Source organism: Tenrec ecaudatus, chromosome 2 (genome assembly GCF_050624435.1).
Source record: "Tenrec ecaudatus isolate mTenEca1 chromosome 2, mTenEca1.hap1, whole genome shotgun sequence".
Taxonomy (NCBI): domain Eukaryota; kingdom Metazoa; phylum Chordata; class Mammalia; order Afrosoricida; family Tenrecidae; genus Tenrec; species Tenrec ecaudatus.
Window position 1 is genome coordinate 263,879,904 of NC_134531.1, and position 22,439 is coordinate 263,902,342.

A 22,439-nucleotide genomic window follows, 5' to 3' on the forward strand; every position below is an offset into this window, starting at 1 on the left:
TTCACACTACTGACTGATTGGAGACAGCTAAGTACTTCAGTCAGCACGCCACCAGCCACCAAGGATCCTGCCGTGTGGAATAAGGGTTCAACATGAAGTTTGATCACTCTGAGAGGACAATACAGATGTGCAGGTGTTAACAAGGACTCCTAGGGAAACTGCACCCCAGCAAACACACCACAAACAAAAGAAAGGCATACAAAACGTGTCTTCACCAAGCTTAATACAAGATTTTGTATGCATACACGATTTTGTGATAATTGTATTTTTGTAAAAATACAAGGTTTTTTTAATCAAAAATACTTTTTTAAAGTACAATGAACAGAAAATGGAAAATATTTTCTAAATTGTATAGCTGAAAAGAGAGTTTTGCCAGTACACAAAGAACTTACACTTCAAAATTAAAATAGTTTTAAATAGGTTTTTTAATTGGACAAAGATTTGCATAAGCATTTCTTCAAAGAAGATATATCCATAGTTAATAAGCACATGAGAAGATGAGGGGCATCATTTGCCATCCGTGAAACGTACGGCAAAACCACAATAACATACAACCTCACACCAGTAGGTTGTTCCAGATTTATTAAAAAGTTTGGGGAGTTTATAGAGACACTAGAAACTAATATTACTAAATTGAATGTAAAAGGGTTCAGTCACTCGGGAAAACAATAAAACAGAGTGACTACATGACTGAGCAATGCATGATTTTAGTTAGATTACTATGACAAATTTCAATAAAGCCCTTACAAATAAACAAATAAATAAGGAAAATGGCTAATCTCATATCTGGCTATACCCCCTGCTTACCAATATGGCTAGGTTCCAAATACCAGGTAATTATTCACAAACTGGCATTATGCAAAAATAGAGGATGACCATCATATCAGATCTTAAAATGGAAGTTGAGTACATCAATATGTAACTGCCCAAGTACATCAATGCACAACTGCCAAACCACTGAGAAACATGGCCCAGCCCAGTGGATACTTAACTTCACCCCTTTCCACTGAGCCTCACACCTTGTAAGTCTTTTTGCTAGGTGCACATCATCATAATTGGATAGCAGATTTTTAAATGCTTTACTATTATTCTTATATGAAGCGTTGCATAATGAGTTAGTTGTTAAGTAAGGATAAACATTATGAGCACTTTAAAGAGTCACTTATTAAAAATATGAACCCAAACCAAAATGATGCAAGTCATTCTCTTGGAAAGAAATGATTATACAATGATGATATTTAAAAATATAATACAACACAGAATTTAGCACTCAAACTAGGAGATCAAATAGGAGACAAAACTACACTGAGCACCTTAAAATCCAACACTTTTATAATATAGTAAAATAAACTATCTCCATCCCTCTTCCACTCTGAAAACAGAATGAAGAAAAGAAGTTACCAAAATGGGAGCTGCTACAGTAATACATCATTTTGACCATAGTATTATAAGAAACCATTTGAATCAACATTTTTTAAATTGCTCAAATAACTAGAAGGATCTTTTTAGAAAGATCCGCATTTTCTAAGCTATCTTCATGGGGCCAAATATCGTTAACCAAATCTTATTGGATCAACTATGCTTCCTCATGCCCCTCCAAAAACCAAGCTCATTGCTATCAAGTGGATTCTCATTCATGGTGATTTTGAACTTCTGACCTTGCAGTTAGCAGTCCATGGCATAAATTAGCACATCACCAGGGTTCCTATATACACCCAACAACAGCTATAAAAAATTGCCTCTCCATAAAAAATTCAGAGTTAAAGAATTGTGTGTACGTAGGGGGGTGATCTCTATCTCAGAACATAATGAAGACATAAAGTAATTTCTGGAAATCACTTGTGGAGAATGTGAGCAAAGACTTCTTTCCCGCACTGACAGCTAAACACCACTAATGTACAAGTTTCTCATGCTATGGTGGCAGTTCTGTGTCGCTGTGATGCTGGAAGCAGCGGAATTAATCAAATGCTATATTTAAGTGATGGTGTTAGTAAGGAATGATGAGGAACCCTAGACTGCCAGAGAATGAACACCTCACTGGAAGATGGGTGGACTCTCCAGAGAAGCAAAGATGGCAAGACTTAGTCTCATGTACATTGGATATGCAATGAGGAGAGAACAGGAAATGAAAAGGAATATTGTATATGATTAATGAGCATGAGAGTGTGAAAGAGAAAGACCCTCGATGAAATGGGGTTGACATAGTGGCTGCAATAATGGGCACAAAACTAACAATCGTGAGAATGGAACAGGACAAGCTTTGCTCTCTTGTGTATATGGTCATTATGAATCACCAAATTCAGTGCTACCGAGCACAACCAGAAACCCTGAACATTTTTGTATTTATATTATAATCTCAACATATACTTTGAGACAATGGGTCCTCGATGACTGACATATACACTATTAAAATTATGTGCATTTAGAGAATACTCATTTTTGATAGTTTAGTTAAATGAAATTGCTTGGTATGGCTCTTCTATCCAAAGTTTTGTAACTCCCACCTAATGCCCGGGTGGGAGTATGCAGATAAGGTATAGAGGATACTAACTAAAGGATCTGCCATTCTACTAGGTTATAAAATGAGCTACTTCAGAAACAGGAATAGGAACCACCCAATCATCTAACACCGGGAGTCACCAACAGAGTGTGGGCTAGATCCATGCATGAATGGTAGAGGCATTGAAGGCCACAGCACTGAAACCATGAGATGGAGCAAAGGAGCCTCACCCAGACCATGAGACAAAGCAGTGGACTGTCCAGCCCAAGGAAAAGGGCAACCAGCGTGCTTTCTTGAAAGTGACTCTTGAGTGCTAAAGGGACTTCGTAGTACTTATTAGAGGGGCAGGTCAGAGGGTTGTATAGAGGAGACACTGAGGACCAAAGAGAGACATGGCTACAGGTATGGTTGAGAAGACAACGGAATCTATCCTTAATGTTTTCTGACTCTGACTTGGATTAATCTAATACACTCCCACAAACTTGCCTAAAACACGCCCACACACTTGAGTATTAACAATAAGTTCTTTGTGAACCTTGCTAGAGATTACTGAAACTCAGTAAGCAGCAGCATACTCTGAGATGATTAGTTGGTATAAAAATTGTATGAAGAAGAATGAAGAGTGGAGACATGTCTAACCTATGCCTCATCGAAATGAATCATCCTTGCCAAAATGTGGTGACGGATTCTACTCCCCAGTATTAATAAAAGCAGAACAGATGACATGCAGTCCCCACACCCTTGCTCCAGATAGTAAATGAAAACTAGTAAGACAAATGTTTATTTCTATAGCTCATTATATGCATGCTAAAGCTCCCCCCACCCATTCCCACATGTATGAATTAAGGTGCCAGTCAGGGATCTAAGATCAGGGTCCTCTTCCAAGCTGAAATTCAGTAAATTATTTAAAACAGCTCTTCTAGCCATGGCCTTTGTTACCCCCACCAAAGAGCCTTTGCGGCGCCAATTGGCTAGTTAAAAAGTTAGAGAAGACACGGATTAGATTACATGATTCAGCTGTGAGTGATAGTTAGCAGGGGTAACTGTTACTGCTATCCTGTTGGATACAAAATTAGCTATCTCAGAAGCAAGGGGGCAGATCTCACTACCAGCAAGAGAGAAGAGTTAGGAGGGGAGATCACTCTTGGAACTCCAGGACCTCTGCTCGCGGAAACTCCTGATCCAGGAAACAGCTTTGAAACCAGAGGAGTGGCAACTCCTGAAACAGGAGCCAGAGCAGGAGACACAGCAGGGAACTTTCCACTCCACAGGGCAAGTGAAGCAGAGTGCTTTGGGGCAGGAGCCTGACTTATGGGGTGGGGTGCCTTTATCAGTTAGTTAGGGGAATTAGGTATGCTGATCCATGGAGCTGGAGCTGAATGCCTTCAGTTTGAGGGCTATAGCAGAGTGGCATGCCCTTGGGACATTTATTGGTAGTCCTAAGAGAGCTTTGTACCACTGCCCAGCAGCGTAGGTCGCGAGACGGAGGGCAAGAAGAGGCATACTGTAAGAATGGTTTTCACCTGAATTGCTATCTGTTAACGTCCCAGAAGCCTGAGCAATGTCTATGAATTGTGTGTGGCTACTGTAATGAAGTATAGGACCCAGCTAAAAAGAATAGAGAGCTGTGGGAGGGATAGTTGTTGTCAGATTGGGTCAAATGGGATGGAGGGTGAAGGCATGTCTGACCTCTGCCTTGTGGCAATCAGCCTTAGGAATCAGAAGTCAGTATGGTCCCGGTACCATCTTCACACAAGCTCACTGCCTGTGGATAGAATTCATTTCATTGCAGTTATGATTTATATTCCTCTATTCTGGCTAGCTATCTTCTGAAGAGTACAATCAGCTCCTTGAAGTACTTTTGCTGTTGATTTCTACAGACAGTTCACAATCTGACTGTTTCCTTCCTGGTTAAGAGTAGAAAGACTCTTTAACTATTTCTCTCTTTTTAAAGACCATGTTTTATTATGTTATACCCACTTAGGATTATTTTCTCTTGATTAATGTAAAAGAGACCCATAATTACATATGCAAAGTGTTTTTTTGTGCAAAGAAAGATAATCAAGGGATGCTGTCATAATCACAAACCTTCCTATATGCAAGACGAAGGGATAATGCAAGGGTGTGGTTCTTTGGGTTCCCATGGAATGATGACTCCAATCTATTTAGTTTTAATGGAAAATTAAAGATTTTATGATAATAAATGATCAAGCAACAAATTACAATTACTCTATCTGGAAGGAATGTGGATTCTCCAGGAGCTGATAGAGACATTTCGAAAGGCAATGAACATCTTTTTTCTCACACTAAATGCCAAATGCTCAGACTCCCTTGCTACTCAGAAGCAAGCGAAACCACCTATAGTTTTGGATATAGAGCTGCCCAGAGGCACCAAAAGCTTTCTGAATCAGAAGACTGAGGGAAGAGGAAAACCAGAGGAGTCGAATGAAGCTTGGATTGCTTCGTTTCCCTGTTTAAAGTTTAAACAGGATGTATTTATTTATTTTTACTTCTTTTGCCTTACAATTTTAAAATATTCTCACCGTTACCCACAGAATAAATACTAAACCCTTAATCTGAAATCAAACTTTTCCATGTATGTCCTATACCTCTCTATCCACCGCCCCCCCACTATTTCATACATGAAGTTTCACATGAATATTTCTTGAGAATGTCATGTCACCTGTTTCATCCACAATCTATTTGGTAAACCCTTACTCATTTTTAATGATCAATTCATTCATTTAACCGATATTTATTGAGTTGTCAGAATCATCAGTGCATACACACTATCATTCATCTTTCTCACCAACTAGAGCTGTTCTATGCTTCCTCTACATCAAAGGGGTAGCCAGTTTATATATTAATTACTGCATTTATTAGATCCCATATTACATGTCTTTACCCCACTGCACTATTAAATCCCTTAAGATTATTCTGTTTGATATGTTTATATGTATAATTCTAATTCAAAGTTTTGTGAAAGTACTCAATCATAATTATAATGGGATGATAATAATTCTTAATACCTAAAATCATATTGCCTGATTCCCTGTAAGTAAAGGCACATACCTCTTGAGTGATACAATACCTTCTCAAAGCATATATACATGATTACAGTAGAATATACAGAATGCAAAGTCATAAAGACTTTTAGTCATATAACATTTTGAGGAAATCAATTGCTGGGCCATGGGACTACAAGGTGAATTGTTATAACTAGCCACAAAGATAATGTTCTATATCTTAATGAGTTGTGATTGGGCTTTTAGAAACTCCTGAATAACCATCTGTGATAGGTGACTTTTGTTCGTTAAGCCAGGATTCTCAGTGAGTTGACAAGTGGGACTAGAAATCCTCCAGGATGCGATAGAACACAGAAATCACTCCACAATGAAATGTGCTGTGAGAAGCCAATCACCTGGAAGATTAGGTGGGGAAGGAAACCTCGTTATTCAAGTATGATCCTGATGATGCTTACTGGGGTAGACACTTATTTCCTATATAAACAGTCTATGAAACACTTGTTGCTTCTTGCTGAGTCTGGATTCTTCATATAACTTATTGGTTTCCAGGTCTTTGAACTTGAGCCAACTAACCGCCATATTGCCTGCTGACTTTTGGTGACCTGCCTTGCTGCTTGCTGTCTGTGCCTAGATAGCCTGAATTGCTCTACAGAGGACTACCTGGTGGCCCTCAAGACTTGAAGGACTTCCAGTTTCTCACAACTGTCTCATGGGAGTAAATTGCACTGAGCCATTTGTACTGCTTTATAATTTAATTAACTATTTATTTATTATGTTATATCTACCTATCTGTTTAAATATTTATATAAAATTATTAGAATTCTGGTTTTATTTCTCTAGAGAACCCTGTCTAACACAATCTGTCTACAAAACACTTGAGTGTAGTAGAACTAGATAGTTCCCAGCTACCCTTACCAATTCCACTTAATGAATAACATTAGATGATCCTGAATAGAGTGAGGAAAAAAATGTGGAACAAAGTTCAAAATAATAAAAAAGGCCAGGTTGTTTATCAGATAAATGATTTTATGTAAATGTTTAAGCCTGGAACTGAACTCCCTCTTATGGCTCAATTTCTTGTTAAACAATATGCAGGTCTATCATGGGTAGTAGGGAAGTAAGCATCACTGAATATTTGATCACATGAGATCAAAAAGATAATAATTCCAAAGGAAATGTTAAGAAGGGTTAGGAAAGAAGGCAGAAGAGAAATTAGAATCATAAGATAAAATTGGACGTGTAGTTTTGTATTGAGTGGATTGCAATGAATGAGGTGAAACAAAATGTGTAGATGGTGTAATGGAAAACTGATTTACATCAACCTTCCATCCAACTTCACAATAAAAAGAAGTATGTTAAGCCAGGTTGACTAGAGAAACAAATCCAGTGGCACACATGTATGTGTAAGAAGGAGTTTTATATCAAGGGGTAATTATATATTAAGAAGTCTTTCTAGCCCAGTCTAATACTAGTCCATAAGTCTTTCTTCAGATTCATGCAGCCACATGCTATGATGGAGAATGTAGGAAGAACACAGGCTGGTTGATTCAAAGTCAAGTAGATTCAGTGATGATGGAAACATTGCAAGACTCTAGCAGCTCTCAGGGTCAGCATCAGAAAAATAAAGGTCAAGAGGGAGGGTGATCCCTGGGTCTTTGCTATGAGAAGGTCATACCCACAAGGAGGCATCATCAGGATGTGACCTAATTAACACACCTATACTTTTATATGTCTTCAAGTTGACATACAATTATTTAACTACTACCTCAAGAAACTATACCTTTGCAACAGCATTTTAAGATAGAATTTATGAATCATGTTTTGTAGATGAGAAACTAAAACTCAGAGACTAAGACAAGCTTTATCTAAATTACAGGTACCTCTTAGGATAGTTGGGTGTTTTTGTCAATTGGGCTGTACCTGTGGGAAGATATGGATGGAGTCTAGCCTGATGATATTTCCTTAGGGGTGTTATCTCTATAAGAGATGCTGTGGTGTATGGTTCTCTTATTTCTATACATTCTGGGCTGCATCTTTCATCTGCCTTCCTGTGATTGGATGGTGGCCACCATGCAGCCTGTCAACCTTAGGAGTTGTTACCAGCCTGTACTATCCCCTGCTTTGGATTTACTTGATTCTGTCTCCACCAGTCTGTGGTCTTCCCACCTGCATCTTCTGGTTCATCACCCCAATAACTGTGTGAGTCAAGAAGGGCCTCACAAGCTGCAATTGTGTGGGTTGTCTCCCTGAACTAAACTTCTTTTTTTTCTTTTACACATATAAACGTAAGTGGTTTCCCTAGAAAACCCATTCTGACACACATAACAACTTCATATGCTGTAGATCAATGTGGTCTTCAAATAGAGCAGTGGTTCTCAACCTTCCTCATGCCCTGACCCTTTCATATAGTTCCTCATGTTGTGGTGACCCCCAGCCATAAAATTATTTTTGTTGCTACTTCTTAACTGTAATTTTGCTACTGTTATGAATCAGGAGACTCCTGTGAAAGGGTCGTTTGACCCCCAAAAGGGTCACGACCCACAGGTTGAGAACCACTGAACTAGAGGTAAAATGATCACCTATGAATTGGTAAAAAATGGAAATTTTCAGTCCCAGCTCATTCCATATGTACACTACAGAGAATCAGTCCAAATAGGATAATCTGAGACTCAATAAGGCTCAGTGGTGATGAGGGTGAAATCTAAGGTCTGAGAACTATTAGTCAATAATGTAATGTGAAATGACCCTGGCGATGAACATGAGATCGACAGGTATTTTCAAGCAACTTTCATGCAGGCACTTGTCAATTATATTCCTATGTTTGATAGCAATGGAGAGAGGACAGAGAATTTTATAGAAATACACATCATATTGAAAACATAACTCACCTTACAGGTTTTCACATTCAATAAATAACAAAAGCAAATAAACCACAAAAGGAACTTCCTGTCATCCAGGCAATTCTGACACATAGCAACCCTATCAGACTCGGTAGAATGGCGCCTCGGGTTTCCAAGTCTATCACTCTTTCCAGGCACAGACGTTTCCTTGCTTTCTTGCGCAGAGTGAGTCTCATGCTGCTGGTCTCCAAGTAGTGACCTTGAGGTTAGCAGTTCAGTGTGTAACCACTGTGCTACTGGACCTCCTCCAACGTATACAACTTCGAAAGCAATGTAGGGTCCATCAGCTGAACTAGCAAATGCTTAGATATAAACATAAATTAAACTTGCCTTTCCCTTTAATAAACACTTTGGAAATTACAGTAGGCATTGTTCTTTATAGGAAAATATTCTTCCTAAGTGTCTCATCTCTCTAAAGACACCTTAAATGCTTCCAGGTCATAAATATTCATTGGGATCTTCACTCAGGCACCACAGAATACTGTGAAATTCGAAGTTCCTCAATGATTTCTTACAGAATTGAACAGTATTTGAAGGAGCCTATTGTTTACCTTTGTTTCACACTATGAATTGTGTTTTCAAAAGATGTCAAGTGTTATTGTAATAAGAAACAATTGAAACTGCAATAAGAAATTTTAATCCCTGGAAAGACAAACTGGCCTGAGATAAAGGCAAAACATCCTTTCAGTGAGGAGTGTTTACTGAGAGTTTGAATGAATACTTAGGAAATCCATAGGACAGCCAACGTAGGCATCAGACTTTCATAAGCACTTACAAAATTAAAATGTATATTACTCCTGACGTTCAAGATCTGTTTGAGGAGACGAGCTCTGTAAACAGAAAAATATGTAAGAAACAAAAGCTACAGATGAATCTAAGTGTTGGGATAATAAAATGTGTTCTAAGTGGTCAGGAATTAGTAGGAAAAAGGAGATTTCATTCCGTCTAATGGGTCCTTGTGATTTTTTGATTTGTTTTGTTTTTGTGGTGTCAGCTTGTCAATGCCCATGTCAGTGATTCTAATCCACTGGCCGATAATCCATAACGATTATAGCCTCAGAAACTCTCTGAAGGATCACTGGGAATCAATGATGCCACTGGGATGGGGTCATTCCCTGTTTACACAGCATAGAGCCATGTAATGGGTCCTTGTAGATGTCCATCTGGACAGGTTAGTCTTGCTTGAAGCAATACAAAGTGAGGTGGTTACCAGATCAAATGTAGTCATAGCTTTACCATAAACAAAGATTGACCCTCACTGTCATTCAGTGAAGAACTTCTTTTTTAAAAATAACTTTCACAAAAGTTTGGAAACATCATAGACTTCTCGTGAAACTACAAACACATGGAGTAGAACCTCCAACTTGACTCATGCGGGGCGAGGAGTTATTTTCCCCCAGCAGTTTCTCCTTTATCTCTGGAACCTGTGGAATAATCCTGAGAGTACTTGGCCTATCATGGCCAACTCTAACAATTTGTTTTAATAGCTATCAGCTGAGCTGGAAGCTCACTCATTAGCTAACAATGCATGCTTGGACGGGTCAAGAAATGTGCTGGCATGGAGAATCCGGAAGAGGGCTTCCTGAGCCTGGAGCTGCCCTTCATTTTGGGCGCCTTTCCAAAATTCATCCAAGTTTGTCTTCATGTGGCTTTGAATTGCTCCCGAATTCTATCCTGTTTTACCTGCCTATCTGTGTTCTGTTACTTCTGAATAGTATCCTGTACCCTAATAAACCACATCCTTGTTTATAGTCCATCAGTTCTATGGGAGACTGCAGCAAATGACTGCCCTGAGCAGAGAGAGACGGTGATGGAGAAAGGAGGGTGGAGTGTAAGAGACCAGGGAAAAGCTGGAAAGAAGAGCTGCGCTTGACATTCCTGTCTTATTTTTATTAACAAAAGTATTTGCAAACCTCCTAGCTACGTTATCATGAAAAAGGGCAGCATACAGATAACGAGGCAGTTTCTTGGAGACGAGTGTGGGACATAAAGGGGCATTCTAGTAAAAACTGAGACCTTCACCCCAAAGGACACGCTTGTGTAACAATTTGCCACCTAGAGAATTATTTCAGTTCATCGAATGGGAATTTGGAATTGATTCTGCAGGGGAAGGCTTCCGTCAGGAGTGCTTGAGCATGAAGACAAGTCTGGAATTAGTGGTGTTTCCATTGAGGAGACTGCTAGATCCAGACATGCCTAAATAAACACATCCTTGAAGAAGAATCAGAATGATCGCTACTGAGCCTGGGCAGGATGTGAGAATCAAGTTATAATGTACCTTGACAGTTTAACTGTGCAAAATGCCTAATTTGTATATCAGGATTTATAGTTATTCAAATTTAGTTCAATAAAAGTACCTATAATTCTAAGGCAGAGGTAATGATTAGGTTAAATTATAGTTAAGATTGTATTTTGTGTGTATGTCTATGACTCAATAGATAGAATAATTATATAGATTGCAAGCCTATAATTTCTCAGTTAAATAGCCAGTCTTAGCGCTATTAATGAATGTTTATATAAGACATTATATTTAAATTAATCAAAATGGTTATTATTAGTCAATCTCATAGAGGGTGTAGTAAAGAACAATACATGCCACTTTATATTTACATAGGAAACATTTTTTTTTAAATCATCCTAATAACGTCTTCTACCTTGATTTTCAAGTGCTTGTGATATCAGACCTAAGGTAGTCTGCATCAGTCAAGGTTTGCAGCCTCAGATACCTGATGAAGCAGTGACACTATTCTGAGGGTTCACTGTGAGTTAGAATGGGATCACTGTCAGTGGATTTCAGTTGTGGCATCAAGTGCAAGGTATTTGTGTGCAGGGGAATAGGAACACTATGATAAATGTCTTGGCCCTCTAAAATAACAGAGAAATGCATGTGTATGTATTTAAATTTTTAAGTTTATCAAGTAAGAAGAGGACTATGCTGAATACCTAGATTTTTACTGATCCACTCACACTCTGACACACAGTGTGGACTCTAGTAGGGATCAGATCTATTGTGGGCTAGTTTTATTTTCAGAACTTTATAATTCCAGGAACCAATCAGTTGCAGAGAGAGAATCCACGCAGTTTTTTGGTTTACGTCTGACTTGTGAAAAGTAATCCTGGTAGTACACTGGAAAAGCACTCAGACACTTAACTGAAAGGTCCGGTTGACAGATCAAACCCGTCGGTCACTCAGTGGGAGAAGGATGAGGTAGTCCGCGTCACGAAAGATGTACAGCCTGGGAAACCCCGTGGCACAGCTCTACTCTGTCCTGTGGGGTCACTGTGAGTCAAAGTTGATTCCATGGCACCAGAGTTGTTTGCTTTTATTTGGTTGTACTGCTTACCTACAGAGCCAACCACATTGCGTGTTGTTCACATAGTCACTCATTTATTCAGTTGTCTGCTGAGGTCCCTGTTATTTTTTAACTCCTTTTGTAGTATAGGAAAATGTGGCACACCCTATAGCTTGAAAAATTACCTAATTTAAGAAGTTGGAAAATTCGTTCAAATTACACTTAACCAGAAAGTGACACTGTAGCATATATATCTCCATCTCTGTCTGTGTCTCTATTTCTACACACACACACACACACACACACACACACACACACACACACACACATCATATCCTTTTCCTAACATGATAGCTTCCACAATCATTTTAGAAGATTAGTACATTAGTCGGGACTTGGAGCAATTCTGCACTTTTACCTTTAATCTCTTTGTCATTTTTAAACCATCTTATGTCAGCTGCCGGCTTGCTACCAGATGTTTTACAGGTCAGTTCCATCAAGTCTCCTTCCATAACTGGTGAGGAAAACCCACTAATTTGAGGCTTCTCAGGAACCCCTGAAAATCAAACAAATGAATTAAGTTAAAAATATTCTTCAGGATGGATCCCATCGTGTGACTTTTACTATCACATACAAAGCTGCTGAAATTGGTGGTTTAACAAAGCATATATCAATCAATAATAAATTTCTATAAAACAAATGACCTGTAAGATACTATGTACGATATATTGTAAACTATATTTGTGTATATATAGTATATTTGTATATAACTATATTTATATAGAGTTCATTATATATTATTATATATCACACATTTTTAAGAAGGTATACTGTATACATTGGAAACCATTCACAAGAGACATTAAATTTATTATGTAGCATATTGTGATTCAGTTAAAATAATGCTTTATATTTATGATTTCATAATTCATAAAGTATAAATGAGAATGTCTTCTGTATACTTCATTGGAAAATGTCCTTGGATCAAGGGATACAGCAAGGTTTTGCAATTACATTTATTTTTCTGATGCTTCTAAAGCAAAACATGTCGTGATGTTGTTTATATAAGAAATGCAATTGTAGTTTTATGAAGCATGATATGTATAATTTCTAATGCAAAATACGTATTACCTTTTCTAATCCAAATCATCCAGTAAATAAGCTGATAATTAGTATGCAGGGATATTACATGGGTGACTTAAATAATATAATGAGATGCATTTACTGACAATCATCGTCTGTTGTCATGGCAAACTTTTAAAAATTTCTTTGAAAATGAATCAATAATAAAGGTAGGCTCATAATTTGACTTATTTCATTCACTTTGAGAAGAATAAATCACAAGCTTGTTGGAAAGCATCAATATGGGAAATGAAATTTAAAACAATACAGATAAATCATAACAGAACAGTTCTATTAGCTGTCAAGTTTGGGGTTTTTTTCGCTTGTTTTTGTTGCTATTCTTTTCACCTTTGTGCTTTTTTTTAATCTTGGGCACATCACCATTTAATAAGCTGCATCCTAAGGTGGCTCTCTACAGAACCATAGATTATCCGTAGGCAGTTATTATTCTGAATTATTCCATTTTCGTTGGTGTATTTTATCCTTAATGGCAAACTTGTGAAGATTTTTATAAAATAGTCCCAGTGAGACTTGCAAAGAAACATATTTCATATCCCATGCACAAAACCAATTCACTAGCTGGATTAACTTTAATATTCCCATCTAAAAGAACAGCATGTATTAGTTATTTTAAATGCAATTTTCTGCCTTTATCTGTCTAAAAAGGAAGGAAGGCTAGGGGCGAAAAAAATCAATCTTTAAATTCCTCTAACTTGTTCAGTACACAGGTGTGTTTCAATGAACTGCAGCAATTTCAGCTGATTGGGCCCCTGACGTCTGTGAAATCACAGAGAGCTCAAAGCTGCAACTTTATTTCCTCCGAATCTGTATGAATGTATTGCTTTTTTGTGTCACTTTAACCTTTGGGGAAATGGTCCAATATTTAGAGAATAAAAGCACAAAGAAGCTACAAGCTGCATGCACCGGTGACATTGTGCACTTCAATTGGAAATCTAGAGAATACAAAGTTGGAAGCAGAAAGACTCGTAGAAATGTTAGGATACTTGACCTACCATAAATAAATAGAGAGAGAGAGAGAGAGAGAGAGAGAGAGAGAGAGAGAGAGAGAGAGAGAGAGAAATGTGTGTGTATACATACCCTATATACTCGAGTATAATCCAAATTTTAAAGCACATTTTTATGCAGTTTTGTGGTAAAATCCGGTGCCTTGGCTGATATTTGGGTGAGCTTATTCTTGAGTATATATGATACATATGTCATATTTGAAACATAAGCCCTGGTGGTGCAGTGCTTAAAGTGATCAGCTATTCTCTGGGGAGTCAGCGATGCAAACCCTCAGCGAAAGTTTGGGTAATAAATTTCTATTAAGAATTAGAGGCTTGGCAAGCCTATTGGCCAGTTCTAGTAAGCACATAGGACAGAGTAGACCTGTCCCCATAGGATCACAATGAATCAGTGAGTCAGAATCTATCCATCCACAGAAGAGTAGGGTGTTTGTGTGTTTATATGTGTGTGTGTATCAAATATTAGAGAGAACCCTATTGGCTGATATATGATCAAATGGAAGAGCACAGAATAGACATGTCGAACTCACTATGACCATTATACTTCCACTTTCTAAAGGGTCACTCTATATTTGAGCCCTATGTGAATTGTTTTATGCAAAGACATTTCTATGGAGAATCATGCAATCTGGCATTTGTTCCTCCTGAGAAACAAACGTGTATCTTGATTTTACATACATCTTTGCATTTCCCTTTGTCCATTTATATAAGCATAAAGTAATTCATTTCGAAAGTAATTCATTTCATAAGTGCTTTGGGTTACCATGTAGCATACTATGGATTAATATATAGCTATTAAACTGATTAACATGTATATCCTTAAAATCGAATCATAGGGCTATAGAAATATACTTCGCTCTGATGTTTTGTTTGCATTGAATCAAAGCTTGGTCCTTACCCAGAACAGTGAGATAGGCCTTGGAAGTCTTGACAGGCATGGTGAATAGAGAACAGGTGTACTGTCCTTCATCAGAGAGCGACACGTCACTGACACTGATACTCAATTCATGCCAGGAAGCTCGGACTAGCTCGATCCGATTGTCTCTTAAAGCTGGAAGAGAAAAGGTGGGAATTGTGAATAACAACTGTAGACATGTCAGCACTACGCACCCTATGCATTTTAACAAAACAAACGTGGCCATAATGAAAATCTTATTTCCTGAAATAATTTAAAATTAAGTGTAAATGTCATAAAATACTTTATCAGACTTTAAAAAAATCAAAGTAGAATTGAGTCCTCAGTGTTCTCAGAAAAAAAAAAAAACGTTTTAATTAAATGATTGTCTCTAATGCAACATTGTGGATAAGTTTGATGCGGATGGTGACAAAACAGCGTTCTTCCTCAAAGTCTTTTATGGAATGCTGTGCTAAGAAAAATTATATACAAAATAGGTTCTCTTTTTCAAGAAATAAGTTTGCGACACTGTGCCTGCTGCATGCGCTCCCTGAGATCCCCAAGGAGTATCCTAAAAGTCCTCTGTAGTAGACACTCCTGTGGATTTAAACCAGAGTTGACATTCAGCTAACAGGAGATTATGAAGAATTGGATATTTAATTTTGCTCTGATTGGTAGGTATCTCTGTCAAACCATATGTCCAACATTCTGAAATATGCTTTCAGGTTGAAACCAGTTATGACATAACAATACATTGAGCTGCATAGGATCTCATAGCAATTTGATTTATGCCCTTCTTATTCATTTTGTGATAAAGCATAATGAAATCTTCAATACTCTGTGCCTGGATGAGTACTGCGATAAAACCTTGTATTAATGAAGGGATTATTATGGTAAGCACATAATTTGAATGTCAACTTGATAAATAAGTATAGGGGTGGAGTGTAGCCTGACGATGCCTCCTCTGGGCATGGCCTTCTCATGAATATTCTGAGAACTCCCTCGCTCAGCATTCATATTCCTGTGGACCGGCCATATGGAGCGACACTGAGACCTGAGCGAGCCATGTGGCAGTGACCTGCAGAGACAGCCCTGTGATGTTTTCACAGCCATTGAATCCATAAAACGTTTCACTCACTGGCCTGTGATCTTCCTGCATTTGGTATCATTGAAATTAGCAATGTGAGTCTGAAGAGGAATTTATGGACTTGATCTGGTCTGGCCTGGGGTCCTTTTTCAATGTACAATTGCTTTTTGATATGAAGCTCATTCTGACACATTTATGAGTGTCTCTGTGTTTGTTTCTCTGGTCAACCTAATTATTGGCGGTGAACTCTGAGGGTTCGAAAGAGGAGGAAGAGCTGGTTCTGGAAGCCAACACTCCAGCAGCGACACTACATGAATGCCTCGTACATCCCACACTATACTAGGGGCAATCCTGCCTCCATATCTCCCCATTTCAACTAACATCAAAAGACCATCTAGATTCATTATTCCCCACCCAATGGGAGTCCCACCAACAATGCCATGATCTCCTAATAGCAATGGAAATGGAAATGACACAGGAGCCTACTTGATAACAAACACCAAGGGGAAGTTATGTCTTTCCCCACCTGGCTTGAAACTTCCCTTCCACAACCAGAGCTAGCAGGAGACTGGGCAGTACTAACAGAGGAGCCCAGCTTGAACAAGAACCCAGTGGGCAGCTATTTTATCCGCACCCCCACCACCCCCGAGCTAGAGAACCCATGTCCTATCTGTATCCACCAGTTAGTCGGGTCTCAGCAAGCTGTATCTGGACCCAGAGGTGGTAGCAATGGTGATCAGTGGGAAGGCTCCAAGATCCACATACATCAGAGTAATCTATTTTAGCTCCAAACAGTTACTAAAATTAAATTGTCATTGGGGCCAGAGTCTACAAAATTGACTATAACCTGTGTAGTGACATAAACTGGTTAACCGGCTCAGCCAAAACACCACACTTCCTGCCATCGAGTTGATGCCAACCCCTAGAATCCTGCAGGACAAGGTAGAACTGTCCCTGGGAGTTCTTTAGACTATAGTTGATAATTGGAGTAGAAAGCCCGGTTTTCCTTCTGCAGAGTGACTGGTGGTTTTGAACTGCTGACCTTGTGGATCACAGCCCAGCATGTAACTACTCCAACATGAGGACTCCTAGAATATCAAACCTCAAAACCAAACCCGCTGTGATTGAGTTGATTCTGACTCACAGTGAGCCTTTGTAGGCATCCCAAGGCCAGCAAATATTATGGGAGCAGATAGTCTGAGTTTCTCCAGTAGAGTAACTGGTGGGTTTCAGTAGAGTAACTGGTGGGTTCCAGTAGAGTAACTGGTGGGTTTGTGCTTCTGCTCTTGGGGTTGGCAGTTTAAAGCTGTCTGAACAGTGTCAGAATTTTCAATATAATGGCCAAATGACCATGGAACATTTTGAAAACAAAACAAGAAAAATGCTTGTGATGCCCAAACTCATGAAATTCATAACATTAATGAAATACGGACAACAGATAGACCCTGAGAAGGATCAGGTGATTAAATTATGTGACAATGATTTTAAAACAGCCATCCTAAAATTATAAGCAATGGCTAATTATTTTGAAACAAATAACAAAATAGAAAAATATCAACATAAAAAGAAGCTATATAATTAACTAAATGAAAATTAATAAAAATAAAGTCAACCAAAATAAAACATTGCTGCATTGACTCAGTAGTCCAGTAGAGAAGACAAAAGCTGTAGAGGTGGATTTAAAGGCAGATCAACAAAATTTAAATGATCTGAAGAGTAGAAAGCTGGGAAAAGTTAAGAGGCACTTAGAAACTCTGTGGGACTATAATGAGAATCAAGCACCTCGTGTCATCAGAGTTGCAGAAGGAGAGGAGAAAGAAAGGCGGAAAGAACTGCTGGCAACTTCCCAAATGTGGTAAAGATATAAAGAGTGGAGAGCTTGAAGAAAGTCCACAGTGGATGAATGTAAGGATTTTCATGCTGGGTTGCATCATAATTAGACTCTTAAAACTAAAACTAAGAAAAAGGAAAGGCAGATAGAATAACATTGCCTATAGGAAACACATTTGAATGATAATGGATTTTTCATCTGAAGTAATCAAGGCCAGGGAAAGTGGCACATTTTTGGAGTGCTGAGAGAAAACTTTAAATTCAAATCGAGGATAGCTATCTTTCAAGAGTGACTGGGACAATAAATATATTCTCAAAAGAAGCAAAACTAAGAAATGAGTCACCAGAGGATTTACCTTAAAGAAAGATTTTACTTTTCTTTTTTTCAAGCAAAGGAAACTGTAAAAGGGGGAATTACGGAGCATTCAGAAAAAAGTAAGATAAATCTGGCTGGACCAGAGGATGTACACTGGTACAGATGGGAACTGGACACACAGGAAATTCAGGACAGATGATACCTGCAGGACCAGTGGTGAGAGTGGTGATACCAGGAGAGTGGAGGGAATGTGGGGTGGAAAGGGGAACTGATTACAATGATCTATATATAAACTCCTCCCTGGAAATGAGCAACAGAAAAAAATGGGTGAAGGGAGACGTTGAACAGTGCAAGACATAACAAAATAATAATAATTTATAAATTATCAAGGGTTCATTAAGGAGGGGATGTGGGGAAGGAAGTGAAAAATGAGATGATACCAAGGGCTCAAGTAGAAAGTAAATGTTTTGAGAATTATGAGGGCAACAAATGTGCTTGACACGATGTATGTATGTATGCAATGTGATAAGAGTTGTATGAGCCCCCATTAAAATGATACAAAAATAAAGAAACACACTTTTAAAAAAGGAATTAGTAAGAACTAAAGAAAGGATAAATTATGGGAAAAGAAAATACCATTTTCTTCATGGATCTTTTCAAATCCTATTTGGTGGTTGAAATGAAAATAACATCAACTGATATTCAGTGTATAGAGAGGGAATGTTAAAGATAATGGTATTTTAGAAGTGGGATGGGTTAGGCGCAATGAGTCCTGAAAAAAATAATGCTTCCACCCTTTAATAGCAATATCTGTTCTCTACTGGAATCAGCATTGTATCACGTTCACTATGTATTACTACATGTATAATGTAATATCAAAAAGTTACTAAGAAAAATGTCCTACACATCTGAAAATTGCATCACTATAAATCAACATGGAATCCATGTATATTATAAAATGGGGAAAAATGCAGAGATGACAGAAGAATAAATGAGTGATCACAAAGGGTTAAAGCGAGCAGGAAGTGGAGAGGGCCTGATGGGATTTCCGGTGATAAAGTGCAATTGGCTCATGGAGTGGCACTATTTTGTACTCAGCTGTGATGATGCAAACACAAACCGACATATGTGGCCAAATTGCATAGAGCTAAATACACATTCATGCACATATGCACGCAAACACAAACTCACCCATGTGGATACACATGGATACACATGCAAATGGCTCGCTGTCATTAAGTCGATGCCACTCATAGGGACACAAATTAGTACATGTAAACTGCTCAGTGCAGAATTAGATTGGTGGATTATATGAATTGTCTAAGACCTGTAGTATACTTTTAAAAGGTAGTAAGTAACTGTGACAGGCACAAGTTCTCGCAGTATTGTTTCTTACAATTGCATTTAACTCTAAAATTTTCAATTAAAAATCATTATGCACATTTTCAGAGTAAGATAGGTGATAGGATATGAAAGATTAAAATTCAGTGTATACACTTACCAGTTTGCAAGATAAAACCCAAAATACCATATACTTTGAAATTAACTATGCCTTCCTTTATTCTTGATAAGAGAAATTGGGGATTTTGTCCTACTGTATAACATGTAGGAAAATTTGAAATAATCCCTGTTATCAAATATTTTAGTCATTGCCTCCGGGCACTGAAATCACATGTATCAATAATGCATTCGCTCCATTAACATTCATAATTTAAGGAGATAAACACGTTCAAATATTTTCACACATTTTGAAGTGCTTTTTATGATATGACATATGACAGGTTAGAGGACAAGTGTGCATATGATCCCACGAGGATCCACTACACATTGCTTTGTGTGCACAGGATCCAGTGCACTATTTTGTACATCATCACCTACAGGCCATAATGTACATGCTTTCTTCACTTGACAGAGAGCACCTTGGTGTCATATGGAGTTCTATTTCCCCTAAGAGGACCTCAGGCTAGATCAACCACTCTTCAAAGCTATGTTCTGTTATAAAAAATGCAATTGACATTTTTTCTTTTATTTAACAAAAAATGAGGGCAACAGAGGGGAAAACATCAAGTGCCTACACTGATACTCTCTAGATAAAACATATTGCCCACCACCCCTGCTGTTCCAGCTCATTTTCTTTATCAGAGGTCCCACCATTGAGGGAGGCAGTTTATATGTGTTCAGTGAATTCTGGAGAAAAAGAATTTAACCTGTTTTGGGCCAGACTGGATTGTGAAAACGATATAACTCACTGAGTTGACTATGAGCTCTCAGTGCATAGGAACAGAAACATTGCTTAGTTAAGACATCTGCCGGGGTAATGCCAACAGCACTGACTTTGGGATCAAAAGGCTTGATAACTGTATGAGCTCAATTCCGTGTATATCCTAATCCTTGATTTAATCCGATATTAGATTATAATAATAAAAATCATATAGTAATAATGCCTCAAGGAGAATCTAAGATATTAAATTATTCTAATGGAACCTAAAATATCTTAGTCACTGAAATGCTGTGATCAATTTATACTGTGATATTTCAGGGTTTCTTTTTATTATTTTAGTAGCTTTGACTAACTAAAATCCAAGCCTGAAAAATCACAACTCTTGAATTTTAAGACTCAAGCATATAGATTAAGCATGTAGATCCAGAAGGATCACATAAACACTATAATCCTGTTTGTTTGTTAGTCCGAAGAACTACGCTTTAAAGACTAAGAAATGAAATACATGAATATCTGTTCTGGAAGTACATTTCCCAAAAGTGAAGAAATGACAAAATTATTACTGGAGTTATTTATTTTTAAAATAGTCTTAAGTCTGTGTATACAATAGAGTTGCTTAACAAACTACTATCCCACTGCCATCAAGTCAATTCTGATTCAAAGTAACATTTTAGAGTACAACAGAACTGTTCTACTGGGTTTCTGAAGCTGTAAATCCTTAAAAAAGCAAACTGCCTCATCTTTTTTACCATGGAGGAGCTGGTGATGTTGAACCTCTGGCATTTCAGTTAGGACACCATTTCAACTGACTTAAAAAAAAATCATTTTATTAGGGGATCATACAACTCATCACAATCCATGCATTCATCCATTGTGTCAAGCACATTTGTACATTTGTTACCTTCATCATTCTAAAATAATTTGCTTTCCACTTGAGCCCTTGGTACCAGCTCCTCATATTTTCCCTCCCTCCCCACACCCCGTCCTAATGAACCCTTGATAATTTATACATTATTATTATTTTATCTTATCTTACACTGCCCGACTTCTCCCTTCACCCACTTTTCTGTTGTCCATCCCCCAGGGAGAAGGCTATATGTAGATCCTTGTAATAGGTTCCCCCTTTCTACCTCACCTTTCCTCCACCCTCCTGGTATCCTTACTCTCACCACTGTCCTGGATTCCCTGTGTTTCCAGTTCAACTGACTTTTTCTAGCTACCTAAAGGGATTCTTTTTTGGACTGCATATTTTCTTTTGTCCTTTTAAAAAACATTTTATTAGGGACTCATACAACTCTTATCACAATCCATACATATACATACATCAATTTTATAAAGTACATCCGTACATTCTTTGCCCTAATCATTTTCAACGCATTTGCTCTCCACTTAAGCCCTTTGCATCAGGTCCTCCATTTTTTCCCGTCCCTCCCCGCTTCCCCCTCCCTCATGAGCCCTTGATAATTTATAGATTATTATTTTGTCATATCTTGCCCTGTGAGGCGTCTCCCTTCACCCCCTTCTCTGTTGGCCATCCCCCAGGAAGGAGGTCATATGTAGATCCTTGTAATCAGTTCCCCCTTTCCAAACCACTCACCCTCTACTCTCCCAGTATCGCCCCTCACCCACTGGTTCTGAAGGTATCATCCACCCTGGATTCCCTGTGCCTCCAGCTCCTATCTGCACCAGTGTACAACCTCTGCTCTATCCAGACTTGCAAGGTAAAATTCGGATCATGGTAGTTGAGGGGGAGGAAGCATCCAGGATCTGGGGGAAAGCTGTGTTCTTCACAGTGCTACATCGCACCCTGACTGACTCATCTCCTCCCCTAGACCCCTCTGTGAGGGGATCTCCAGTGGCCGACAAATGGGCTTTGGGTCTCCACTCTTCACTTCCCCCTTCATTCACTATGGTAAGATTTTTTTTTATGATGATGCCTTCTCCCTGATCCCTTTGGCACCTCGTGATCACACAGGCTGGTGTGCTTCTTCCATGTGCTGCATATTTTAAGTAAATCCTAAATCTACAATGTTAATCTTTTCCAGGGTGAAAATACTTACTGTGCCACCTGCAGTTCAGTTCAAAACAGTTGGAGTCTAAAAGAATAAAATAAAACATGGAATCGTGCAAAGGGAGAGTATTTTGTAACTCAGAGGGGTTGCGACGCAGAGTGCTCCTTTCAGCACCCTGCCTCACTGCTGCCTGCACAGTGGGTACTCGGTGA

The 22,439-nt window shown here is 38.4% G+C and overlaps 1 protein-coding gene across 2 annotated transcripts in view; it reads right to left on the reverse strand.

Annotated features, from left to right (window-relative positions):
- The window catches only part of CADM2 (cell adhesion molecule 2), a 190,693-nt gene extending 175,889 nt beyond the window's left edge, over positions 1 to 14,804 (reverse strand). For both annotated transcript variants that reach the window (XM_075543445.1, XM_075543444.1), the window contains exons 1-2: positions 14,765 to 14,804; positions 12,138 to 12,275 (exon numbers count right to left, since the gene is read on the reverse strand). In XM_075543445.1, coding sequence (XP_075399560.1) covers positions 12,138 to 12,275; positions 14,765 to 14,804 — 178 coding nt within the window. The remainder of the gene's footprint in view (positions 1 to 12,137; positions 12,276 to 14,764) is intronic.
- Between the last annotated feature and the right edge of the window lie 7,635 nt (positions 14,805 to 22,439).